The sequence below is a fragment of the Phodopus roborovskii genome, unplaced genomic scaffold, assembly GCF_943737965.1.
Source record: "Phodopus roborovskii unplaced genomic scaffold, PHOROB, whole genome shotgun sequence".
NCBI lineage: Eukaryota > Metazoa > Chordata > Mammalia > Rodentia > Cricetidae > Phodopus > Phodopus roborovskii.
The window spans coordinates 2632647-2644961 of NW_026125397.1; the positions used below are offsets into that span (position 1 = coordinate 2632647).

Consider the following 12315-nt stretch of genomic DNA (forward strand, 5'->3'; position numbering starts at 1 on the left):
AAGTCAAGACCCAGCCCTAACACCTGGAAGGTAGAAGCAGGAGGATCAGGAGTTCAAGTTTATTGTCAGCTACATAGTGAGTTCAAGACTAACCTGGATCATATGAGGCCCCCATCTCAAAAGGTCAAAACCAAAACAATAAAATGAAATTGAAAAGTAGATCAGTTTTGAGTAACATAAATAGTCTCTTTTAGCCGGGCGTTAGTGGTGCACGCCTTTAATCCCAGTACTCAGGAGGCAGAGGCAGGCAGATCTTTGTGAGTTTGAGGCCAGCCTGGTCTACAGAGCTAGTTCCAGAACAGGTTCAAAAACAATGCAGAGATAAATCCTGTCTCAAAAAAAAAAAAATAGTTTCTTTAATGGAAAGAAACAGAATGGTATGCAGTGGTAAACAACCAAATGCACACTAAGCAGAGAAGTTTGGGTATAATCTGGTAAGCCTGTTTCTATGTGTTAGATAGTATATTTTGTGAACTGAATCACTATTTGTAATTTACTATATGTAAATATAGATCCATTTTTCTTTTCGTCATTGATCAGAAAGTCCCCAGGCACTCTTGATAATCTGCAAGGAGAAGCTGATTAAGATCTGGCTATATTCCTAACATCTTTTGGCAGATGTGGCATTTATGAAATGAAAGAGATTTGCTTTGGAACTCTGTTGCTACATCTTTTGCCGATTTTGGCACTATGCAATAATGTTGCTAAATCCTCCTTATCAAGACATACTCTTCCTGTGCGTTTCATGATGAATGTTTCTCCACTCCCAGCTTTTGCTGCCATTTCCAAGTCTATTTTGTGGCCACCTTAATGCTCCTGAAGTTTTAATCCACACTTTGTTGGATTTCTGCCTAAGCCATCTGTGTATTGACTCCCAAATCACTACCTCCCACTCACAGCTCTCTCCTGAACCGCGAGCTCATTTGGCGAACTCTGACCTACCTCAAATGCTGCCTGCTACTACTGAATTTTCCCTCCTATCCTTCCCCTCCCCAATTTCCCAAACACATTCTTATCTGATGATCTTTATCTTGTAAATCATATTCCATGTTCTTGCCCTAAACAGGAAGAGATGTTTCATCATCTTTCCTGTATGATCTCATGCATGTACTCAATCACTTGCACTTGGTCTTGGTCTTGGCTCCTTTTTTTTTTTTTTTTTTTTTTTTTTTTTGTCATGTCCTCATTCACTCCACTACCACCCTTGTCCACACCACTTACATCTGGACCACAGTAGTGTCCTCCAAACTGCTCCCTAGATTGCTATCACCAGCACAATGGGGACAACTGGTCAACCTTCTAAACCGTGCCTTTCATCTTATCCCTCGAAGATCTGCTCTAATCCCTTCAGTTGCCTCCAGTACAATCCTTTCTCCTCAACTGACCTATCAATTGACTGAAATTTTTATGCTGCAGTCTCTATTACCTGAGAAGTGTTGAAAGTATTTACCTCCTCCCCATTTTCTTTGGGTGTTGTATTTTAACAACAACAAAAATATGAACAACCTACTCAATCCCATAGCAACACAGTATGGTACACTCTCACATGCTGCATCCTAGTAAAGTTTCTCCAGACTCTTAATACTTAGAAAAGCTATAAATTTTATGAGATTGTTAAAGAAAGTAATTTATCTTCCAATAAAAAGGTTAATTTTCCTTTGATGCATCCATCAAACTAACCACATGTATGTGTAGGTAAACTAAAAACTTAATTACTAGAGATTGATCACACAGTATATAAAAATACCGTTGTTGAAATTATAACATGCTTTTTGCATGCACCATCCACATTATAATTCACAGAAAAGCAAGGTGTTTATAGAAACTCTGACTCATGCCCCTGACAGCTAATAAGAATATCAACAGCAGCAAAGGGGGGAAAGAAGGGCCTTCGTTCACTTTTATATAATGACTTTTTAAGATTGTAAAGCATATTAGGGACCTCATTATTAATCATGGCTTTTTTCTTAACAGATATGGGCAGAAGCAATGGCTGAGTGTATCTGAGTGTAGAAACATCAGCAGGACCTACTGCGATCTTTCTGCTGAGACTTCAGACTATGAGCATCAGTACTATGCCAAGGTGAAGGCCATTTGGGAAACCAAGTGTTCTGAATGGGCTGAAACGGGACGGTTCTATCCGTTCTTAGAAAGTGAGTAATGCCACTGTCTGCTAAGCATGTACTCATCTGGATTCCTGTCGTGATACTCTGGCCTCATAGGCAACTTTGTCCAGAGAAAAGTATCTGCTTGACTCTGGTCTGTAAAGTAGGTAGAATGCCCAGCCCTGGTGTTTCATGAGGGTGAACCCAGAGCCAAATCTGTAGATTGATAGATTTGGCCAAAGCATCTTTAAGGTCTCTCTCAGATTCAGAACTAAAGACAGGTGCCAATAATACCAAACTTTGATTTGTTTTATCACAGGGAAAGCTTTGCATTAAAAAATACATTGTGGGTTAGTCAATCACTTATATGCACCTGGAAAATGATATGGCACCCTGATTGTACAACCAAATCTCTTTTTTTTTATTAAACCTCATATCGTGCTATTGTTCTAGGTGTAACTCAGAATTCAGGCAAGAATATTCATGGTATTTGCTTTTTTTTTTTTTTTTTTTTTTTGCAATTTTTTGCAAGTTTTTTCCTTCCCTTGATACATGACTGAGCCAACCATGAAGGATGCAGTCAGGGCCACCATAATGAAACACCCAAGGGCTGCAAAGGTTCCAGGAGATGGTATCTTTTCCAGGGGTCTGCCAGGTCAGAGGATGGTAACCCACGCCCTCAGATCAGATCCAGCTCCTCTGTTTTTCAACAGACATGAGCTATTTATATTTGACATGTGAAAATGATATGAAATTTAGATTTTATTGTCAGGGGCTGGAATAATGACTCAGCAGTAAAGAGCACATGTTACTCTTTGCAGAGGACTTGGGTTTAGTTGTCAGCAGTCATATGGCTCACAACCACATCTAACTCCAGAGTCAGACACCCTCTTCTCGCTCCCACTGATAATGCATGCAATGTGGTACACAGACATACATGCAGGCAAAACACCCATACACAAAATAAAAATAAATAAATTTCAGTGTGGGTATACAAAGTTTTTCATAACACCAACCTTTTCACTTAATGTATACTGCTGATTATGGTTGCTTTCAAAGCCACAAACTGAGTGGAGTTCTTGCAGCAGAGATCCTGTGGCCTGCGAAGAGCCTCTGGGCTTTTATGGAGAAAGCATATTCCGTAAGGGGACCATGTTGGGTCTTTGATCCAAGTAGGATTGTACTGTAGTAATTCTTCCACACCTGAAGATGCTAATACCCTCTTCTCCTCTAAGCACAAGTTGGTCCACCAAAGGTTGCCCTGACACCTGGTCAGAAGGTCATCTCTATTGTACTGACAGCACCAGAGAAGTGGCAAAGAAATCCCAAAGATGACACTGTTTCTATGCAACAAATATACTCCAATCTGAAGTACAACGTGTCTGTGTATAACACTAAATCAAGAAGAATGGTGAGCCTGGCCTGGGATGGGGTCTATTCTCTGGGTCTCACTTTCTGTGCTCCCGCTGGCAAGGGTACTCTTGGTGCTTCTGTTCTCGTTTGACAATGTAGCAGCTGATACTGTTCAAAAGATATTACGCAAGAGAAAATGAGAGCTTAGGAGACTTCTGGCCTTTCCCTGCAGCAGTTCATAAAGCCACAGCTGGAGTGTAGGTCAACCCAGCATTTCACTTGACAAAGCTTTCTTCTCTTACACATCATCTGTCAGTCCCTTTCCAGGGATCTACACATTAGAATATGTAATATTCTATATAAGCATAGAATATACATATATACATATATATGCATATATATGCATATACATACATAAGAGAAGAACACTGAGCAAAGTTTAACAAGAACTCTACCTTGAGTTATTACTTAGAAGTGTTCCTAGAATTGGTCCATTACTATGCTTTGCTCAGCTAAATGAAAACATATTTTGGATACTATGCTGAAAAAAAAAAAAAAAAAAAAAAAACAAAGCTTATAGTGACAGGAAGGATCCAGTGGTATCTGGGCCTTTCACTTCTTCCCAGAGCTGTCCTGGGGAGGTCCTGGAATCTAATCTCTGTTTGCACTTTCCTGCCACAGTGGTCCCAATGTATCACCAACAGCACACTTGAGCTCAGCTGGCTGGAACCGAGCACACTGTATTGTGTCCATGTGGAGTCACTTGTCCCAGGGCCCCCTCGCCTCACTCTGCCTTCTCAGAAGCAATGCATCAGTACTTTGGAAGGTAAGCTGCAGGAGATTTTAGCTAGTTTCTGGAAAGAGAGCGGGGAAAAAACACACAGTTTAGGTCAAATCTACTTCTCTAAATGCGTTAAACTGTCTGGGACTCTGCCTTTGAACTTGGTCAGTATTAAGGAGGGTTGTCACAACATCTGGAAACTGTCAGCAAGGCCCAGGAGTCCACAGGCAACAATCCTCCCCAATTAACATCGCTTCCTACTGTGAGAAACAGAATTAAGGACTTTCACACCTGTTCCTTTTCCTTTATCCAGGTGTAGTCACTCTAAGCAAGGCTTTCAGAACACCCAAGAACTAGACAACAGGAAGCGAAGCCTTGTCCCACAAAATCCCCCTTTCGGATACAAATCATAGGTGCCTTAAGTGTCCTTCAGACATCACCTGTCACTTGTCAGCCAGAGGCAGACATGGGATCGTGAGAATCTACAGTTGCTTCTCTCTGCCTCCTTTTGTTTTCTGAGCAAGGCTTCCAGGGGAGTGTAGTTTTGGATGCTTCTTTTAAAAGACCTGGAGTTATGAGCCTTGCATTTGTTTAATATGTCTGCTCTACAGAGAGAACTTCAACTGAAACCCTGAAAATGGAAGAAAAACAGACCCTCAAGGTCCCCTGCATCATTAGATGGTCTTCATCCCTTACCCTTCTGATCCTCCCTTCTAACAGATGCTCACAACCTCTTGCCTCGGGTGCTGGTTCTTTCCCCATCCCTGACCAAGAACCCACAGCCCTTAGCCAGTCAGGGCTGACACACACCTTTAATCCCAACACGTAGGATGAAGAGGCAGCTGAATCTCTCAGTTGAAGGCCAGCCTCGTCTATAAAGCAAGTTTGAGGACAGCCTAGGCTAAGCAGAAAAACCCTGCTTGAAAAAAAAAAAAAAAAAAAAAAAGAACCCACAGCCCCAGCCCTACCCCTGCCCTCCTGCCCTACCTCCACCCCATTGCTTTCCTCATCCTTTCAAGGTGAAGTAGTCCCCAGGAAAAGGAGAGAGTTGAAAACACTTATGAACAGTAAACAGCTTTACTTCTGAATCTCACTTTATCATGCCATCTCTTTGACAATTAGGGAAGTTCTCTACCCTAATATAAATAAAATTCAAATGCCAAGCAAGCAGGAAAGGGACACAAAGCAGGCTGGAGGAATCAATTTTGTATCTGGAATATGTGCTATGTTTCCTAACAGTTTGATCGGTGCCAAATGGTAGGAATGCTTTTCCAATGGAGCTCATTTACTCATCTGGCAGAGCTAAGACATCAAAGAACAGCTCAACCAGCTCTTCCCTGTAAGAACATGGAGCCCATTTCCTCCTTACCAGTGCAGCAAAGGGGACAGGCATAGGCACACCACTTCTAGTGTTGGTTTCCCATAATATTCCACCCAATCAATCACCAGAGATATCTTCCAAGACACTGCTTTCTTTATTTACAAAAAATCAATTTTATCTCTTCAAGGACTATGCCTGCTCCTCAAATGAAAATGAAATGTGTGAAATTTATTATAGCAAATGTGCTGATACACACTAAGTACCAGCAATTGTCATCATCTTCTTAGGCAGGATAAGCCTGGTCTAGTGACTCCTGGCATTGTTTGTAGTCTAATGGTGCAGTCAAGGGCTATGCTGAGGGCTGATCTGCCATCCAAAGCAGAATGGGTCCCATCCCCAACAATCGCAGATTTGCTTCACAGCCTCGGCATATTTCTGTGTAGGCAGATGAGCACTCTCTGGGGCCTATCGAGTGGGTAGAAGAGTCTTCAAGGGATGCCCATGATGGATTTTCCCACTGGTGTGGTTGATCACTATCATAATACATCTGTTTCCCATCTATAGATGGTAGTCAGTGGGATGGATGCTTTGCTGTTTTCTCTCCGTCAGACAGCAAGTGCACCGAACATCCACATGGATTAGAATGCTCCTTTGATACACTGGCTGATTTTATTAGTATATAAGGAATGTTCTAGAGTTTTTGGTTGGTGCTAAATGTGCATGGTGTGTGTGTGTGTGTGTGTGTGTGTGTGTGTGTGTGTGTGTGTGTGTTTCTCCAGCAATTCTCTGGTGAAACAGAACCAACAGGATAAATACAGGAGAGATGTCAAGGAACCAGCTCTTGTCATTGTGAAAGCTAGAAAGCACAAACTTTGTACGGTAGGCATTGAGCTAGAGACCCTAGTGACTACTGGCATTGTAGTTCATCCCCAAAGGCATGCATTAATAGAATTCCCACTTCTTAAGCTTTATCAGTCTCTTTTTCTTAAGAGCATCAGTTGAGTAGATGAGAATCATCTACATTATAGAGAGCAATTTTCTTTGCTTGGGAATCTACTCATTAAAATGTTAAATCTCATCTAAAAACTATGCATCTAAAGAAGCATCTATAATGGTGTTTAGCAAATATCCATAGCCTTCACACATTGACATATAAAATTAACCAGCCCAACTTCCAAGTAGTTCCAACAAGCTTCACAAATTTGTCACATACAATGGAGCCTGCACCAGCTCTGTGGTCTGTTCTGCTGTGGGCCAGGGTATTCCTCTTAAAACTCTTCACTAAGCCTTTTCATTATTGGATAGACATTTCACTCTAAATGGGCCTACAGCACAGCAAAACTAAGAATGAGTTATCACCCTCCCATAATTATCCCTAAGTTTTAGCCCTACCCATCAGTACAAGACATGAAACACAAAAGTAAGATGGAAGAGATTGAAATCTTTTGTTTTGAATTAAAATTTTTAATCTTTTTTGTCACTTTCATATAGAAGCACTGTATTTACATGTTTAACCCTTCCTTCTTCCCTTCCAACACTCCTTCTGTGTCCTACCCCCACTACTTCTCAAATTCGTTACCTCATTTTCTTGTTATTCATTCTCTCTCTCTCTCTCTCTCTCTCTCTCTCTCTCTCACACACACACACACACACACACACACACACAACCAGCTGAGTCAGTTTAGTGTTGTTTCTGTGTAGACATATTCAGAGCTGACTATTTGAGAATAGATAAGCTATCAGGGTCCTTGTCCCTAAGACTGACTATCCCTCTCTCAACCCCCATTAATTATTTGTAGCTCTTTATCTGTGGGTGGGGTCTTATAACATTTCCATCTACATTGCCATGTCAACAGGTCTTTTTTAGGTGGCCATGCTTTTAGATTCCATGGTTGTAGCTTCCTTGTCATATACAGAAGACACTATCTCACAGGAGGAGTCATCCTGGTCCTCTGGCTATCTCTATTTTGTCCAGTTGTGGGTTTCTGTAATGGTCTTTGCTGCAAAAAGCAAGCTTATTTGATGAGGGAGGGGCAGGAGCCATGCTTACCTTTTGATACAAGGATACAGATACATATTTGGAATGCATAGAAATTATATTGGTTTAGGAAACTAGCAGTAGTAGGTTCTTCTCTAGGGCTCATTACCTCACCTAGTTAACTAGGTGAGGTTTATAGTACCAAACATGAATTTCCTCCAGTTGAGACAATGTTGGGTCAAATTAGATGGTTGTTGGTTACCCCCAAGATGGAAGAGCCATCCTTGAGTATATGATGTCATGCTGATCATTGTTGCAGTCTGCAGGCTTTGTAGTAGGGCAAGACTATTGATTGCTTTTCTCTCTTGGAAGCTTGCACTGCAGCTTTAAATACTGAGAATGGGTTCTCAGGAAAAAGGTTAATAGGTCAAAACCAGCTTAATTCCTGTAGTTTCTGTGTCCAAAATGTGTGGTATCTTCAGCAATAGGGTCTTCCCTTCAAGTTCTGGAAAGTAACCAAGGGCAATGATAATACTTTGTAATTTTGAGGAATTTTTTAGACTCTTCTTCAAAGGGAGGTTTCCCATCCGGGCACAAGGGATTTCATTAAAGAAGGTGCTGCTGTTTGGTTTGAAGAACTGTGAGTTCCTAGGCTGATGAATCCACTGATTTTCACATACAGGAACCAGGATGAGTGTCAGAGCATGACATAAGATTTTGGAATGCCCAGTAACATATTATTAATGTAGCCTTACTGTAAACATGGGGGTAGTTTAGACAGTGTTGTAATTTAAGAAGAGCTGTGTGCGAGACAAAGACACCATGCAACAGGGTTTAAGCAGAGAAGCAGAGGGGACTTTTATTAGGGAAAGGGATCCTAAAAATGGGAAAGTGAAGAGGGAGCCTGGTCTCCAGAGAAAGGAGAAGCTGGGGAGAGGCAGAAGGAAAGAGGGGGAGAGAGAGGAAATAGAATGGGGAGAGTAGGGAAGCAGAGGAAGAGAGATAGAGGGAGAGAGGGAGGGGGAGAGGGGAAATAAGCAGGGCCCTTTTAAAAGGGAACAGGTGCTCTTAGTGACTGCAGCTGAGGGTATATCCTGTCAGAACCCCAAGAACAGGCCAGTGCAGATGTCTGAATACCAACAGTCAGTGCCTTGAAAACTTCATTGTCAGAATGATGGCCAATTCTGAGACTCCCTGACATTAGCTGAAGCTTCTCAGTGTACAGATGAGAAACACAACTGCCCAGTCCTGACCCATGATTTTTCTTTAACAGATCAAAAGTCAGCACTGAAGGTTAAGGTCATCTTCTGGTATGTCTTACCCACATCTGTTATCATATTTCTTTTTTCTGTGATGGGCTACTCAGTTTACCGATACATCCACGTTGGCAAACAAAAGCACCCATCAAATCTGGTGAGTACTTGACATGGTGGAAGGCTGTAATGACAACAGGAAGAGAGACGGGGGTGGCTTCACATTAGAGCAGAGTGCCCTTAAGCCACTGACAAATCTAAAACTCATTCTGAGCTGAGAGTAACTGAGTAAGAGAGCTCTTACATAGCATGTGTGCTGTCCTGGGTGTGACCCCTGTACCCCCAAACCAAACAAAAAGCAGCTTTTATACTGAATTCATTCACAACTATACCAACACCAAAGCTTCCTCAAGTTTGAGACACTTTTATAATTAATGAGTGCTTAAGATAAGGTTGTGGAATAAACAGATAATTCAACTCATGATCACTCCATCTTTCTCAAAATCCAAGCCTTGTTAGAGACAACATGTGAAGGTTAAACAAACAAAAAAAAAATTTTTGAGGACTCATGGGGTACAAAGAAACCCTGCAGTCTTTAATATGGGGGGATCAGTTCTCATGTACAAGGTATGAAAGTAAGATCTAGTATATTAACTACAAGCAGAAAATGTAGCCGAGCAAGGGAAGGCAGAAGTTATTATATGACCGCCTATTGTGTCCTCCACGAAGAGCTACACTGGAGATCAGGCACCAGGCTGTGTAATGGGAGTATATGGCATTCTTCTCAAAGTCGAACTTTATTTTGTCTGCAGAGAATTTTCCGTAAGGTTCTAAATTGCAATGTTTTAGATCTTCTTCTGGAAAATAAATAAAGCTAGTTCTAGTAAAGCAAATGCAGCTGAGATGCCGTCCAGGGAAGAAAAGGTGAGAGTCTCAAAAAGGAAAATGGGTCTTGGGGACAGGGATTTGGAACGTGGAATCTAAACACACTTAGGACACACATGACCAGGGCTGAAGCACATACTGCAAGAGGAAGCAAGTTGAAGGAACGAATGAGATGTTATGAGCCCATCTGGTGAAAAGACCCGATGGGCTCAGCAGTTAAATGAAAGCATGTCGTGGGTGACAGGAAGATTGTACCTTGTCGCTGATGCTTCCCTCAATAACAGGCACTTTCCACATACCCCAAAGTAGAACAAAGGTTATGTCTGTGTTGCTCTGGATGGAGCCTAGGGCCTTGCACATGCAGACATGTCCCACCCCTTAGCTGTGTCTCCAAGTAATTCTTTATCTTTTCTTCTGAGACAGGGTCTGGTTAAATTGCTTTGGATGTCCTTTCCTCTCTTAGACTCCAGAGTAGCTGGGGTTATCGGGGCCTTATTGATTTTCTTTATTCTTGTGTATCCTTGACATGGTTTAGATTTTTACAAACCTCTCACAAACTAGCAGATGAATTGCCTTATTTTTCCTTTCTGCCTTTTTCTAGCACAATTTGAACATTATATTCCATATCCATTCCCTTTCTGGTGCTGTAATGAAGTACTTTGATTGAATAAATTTTGGAGAGAGGGGATTGTTTCAGCTCATAGTTCCAGGTTACAGCCCAGCATGGGGACAGGGGAATGGTAGGATCTTGAAGGAGAGTATCACAGAGAACAATGATTTAATGATTCCAAGGCCCAGCCTGGGAAAAGATGCAGCCAGTGTTCAGGGTGTGTCCTCCCACTCCCTTAGCTTAATTAAGAAAATCCCTCACAGGCAAGTCCACAGGCCAACCTAGTCCAAACACAGACATTTCCTCATTGAGTTTCTCCTCAGGCGGCCCTGTACTGTGTCAAGGTGACAATAGACACTAAAGGTCATACTGCCTTTCTATATCCTATTCTTGTGCCAGTGTGCATTTCATATCCATAGCGTATCCAGGAAAGGGTTAGTAGTCTGGGCAGCCCCAGCTTCCGAACTACACACAGATGTACTTTCACTATTCTTATTCATCAGTTTTCATCTACCAGAGTACAGAATTGAGACGATTCTAGAACTTAATTGACTCCCGGCAGCCTTCCTTTCAGTCACACCCCTGAACCTCACACCAGACAAACACTCACCAGTGACGCAGTTCACTTCCGGTTGCATTTTGTGGTATAGGACGAACATAATTCCCTCTCCTGAGTTGGTCAGAGAGGATCTCACACTGGCTGGCGACCCCGGAAGTTCTAGCTAGCAGCTCTTTTCAATGTCTCTTTGAAGTGAAATCCATTCTCTTCTCTCTACAGATTTTGATTTATGAAAATGAAATTAAAAGATTCTTTGAGCCTACCGAAACAATTATGCTTAATTTTATCACCCTCAATATGTTGGATGATTCTAAAATTTCTCAAAAGGATATGAGCTTACTGGAAAAAAGCAGTGACATCTACTGCCTTAATGACCTTGAGCTCGGTGGGAGCCAGCAGCACCCTCTGGCAGAGGTGGAGGGACCACACTTGGGATACTCTTCACATTTGATGGACATTGTCTGTGATGCTGAGCAAAGCGACAGCAATGCTTGCCTAACTGAGTGCCAGTGGTTTAGCAGCACCATGCCCACAGGGGCGGCAGACACTGACCCTGAGTACAGTGTCCCAGCTGATCTTTACAGGGAAGCTGAAGACCACCAGTTCTGTGGCCAGGGAGAGGTACCCAGAACAGGGACATTATCTGAGCCACAGGTCGCTTTAGCAAACTTAGGCCCACCTCTTGAAGACCCACATGACCTGGGCCAGGGGCAAGCTGGCTCCGAAGAGGGAGCAGAGGAAGAGCCGTCCGCAACACTGGTGGATTGGGACCCTCAAACTGGCAAGCTGTGCATCCCTTCCTTCCCTAGCTTTGGCCAAGACCCTGTGGACTACGGACATGATGAGAGAGAGCAGCTCTGGGAGGATGGCCTTTTGTCCAAACTCTATGAGAACCTGGCACCTGACAAGTCAGGGGATGAAATTGAAAATTATCTCGTTCAATTTATGGAGGAATGGGGGTTACATGTACAAATGGAAAGCTAATCCCAGACTTTCGGTTGACTGACTTCTCCTGTGACGGGCCATGTGCCTGTCAACAGATGATTGAACCATCCCAGTGAGTGAACCCTGGAGTAGGTCAACCTGTGTTCCGATTCTCCAGCATCAGAAATGACTTTCCTGTCTCTGTTAATACTTGGCTTGGCTGGCCCTGCCTTCTCCAGGTGGTCGGCTTTTACAGGACCATCTTCCTGATCCACAGCGAATCCTGGAGCACAGGGATCGTCTGCAATACAGATCCCTGAGCTTTGTAATAGACAGAATAAACATTTCCAGGTTGGATGGGGACTTTTGTACAGCTATGTGAACCATGGTCAAAGTTGGTTATTTCTAACAAATATGTCTGTGCAGTTATTTTCTGGATTTTTACTGTACATATATAACACTATAAAATGTTTCACACAAGTCATTTATTTTATAAACACCCCATTTCTAGAATTTGTTGACTATGAGAATGTTAGAACACTTAAA

The 12315-nt window shown here is 42.4% G+C and overlaps 1 protein-coding gene across 1 annotated transcript in view; it reads left to right on the plus strand.

Annotated features, from left to right (window-relative positions):
• Il20ra (interleukin 20 receptor subunit alpha) overlaps positions 1 to 12040 on the plus strand; it is a 32414-nt gene extending 20374 nt beyond the window's left edge. Inside the window, exons 3-7 of the mRNA XM_051175356.1 lie at positions 1975 to 2153; positions 3341 to 3516; positions 4140 to 4284; positions 8812 to 8951; positions 11065 to 12040. Of these exons, the coding sequence (XP_051031313.1) occupies positions 1975 to 2153; positions 3341 to 3516; positions 4140 to 4284; positions 8812 to 8951; positions 11065 to 11829 (1405 nt within the window). The 3' untranslated portion in view covers positions 11830 to 12040. The remainder of the gene's footprint in view (positions 1 to 1974; positions 2154 to 3340; positions 3517 to 4139; positions 4285 to 8811; positions 8952 to 11064) is intronic.
• The last annotated feature ends 275 nt before the right edge of the window (positions 12041 to 12315 follow it).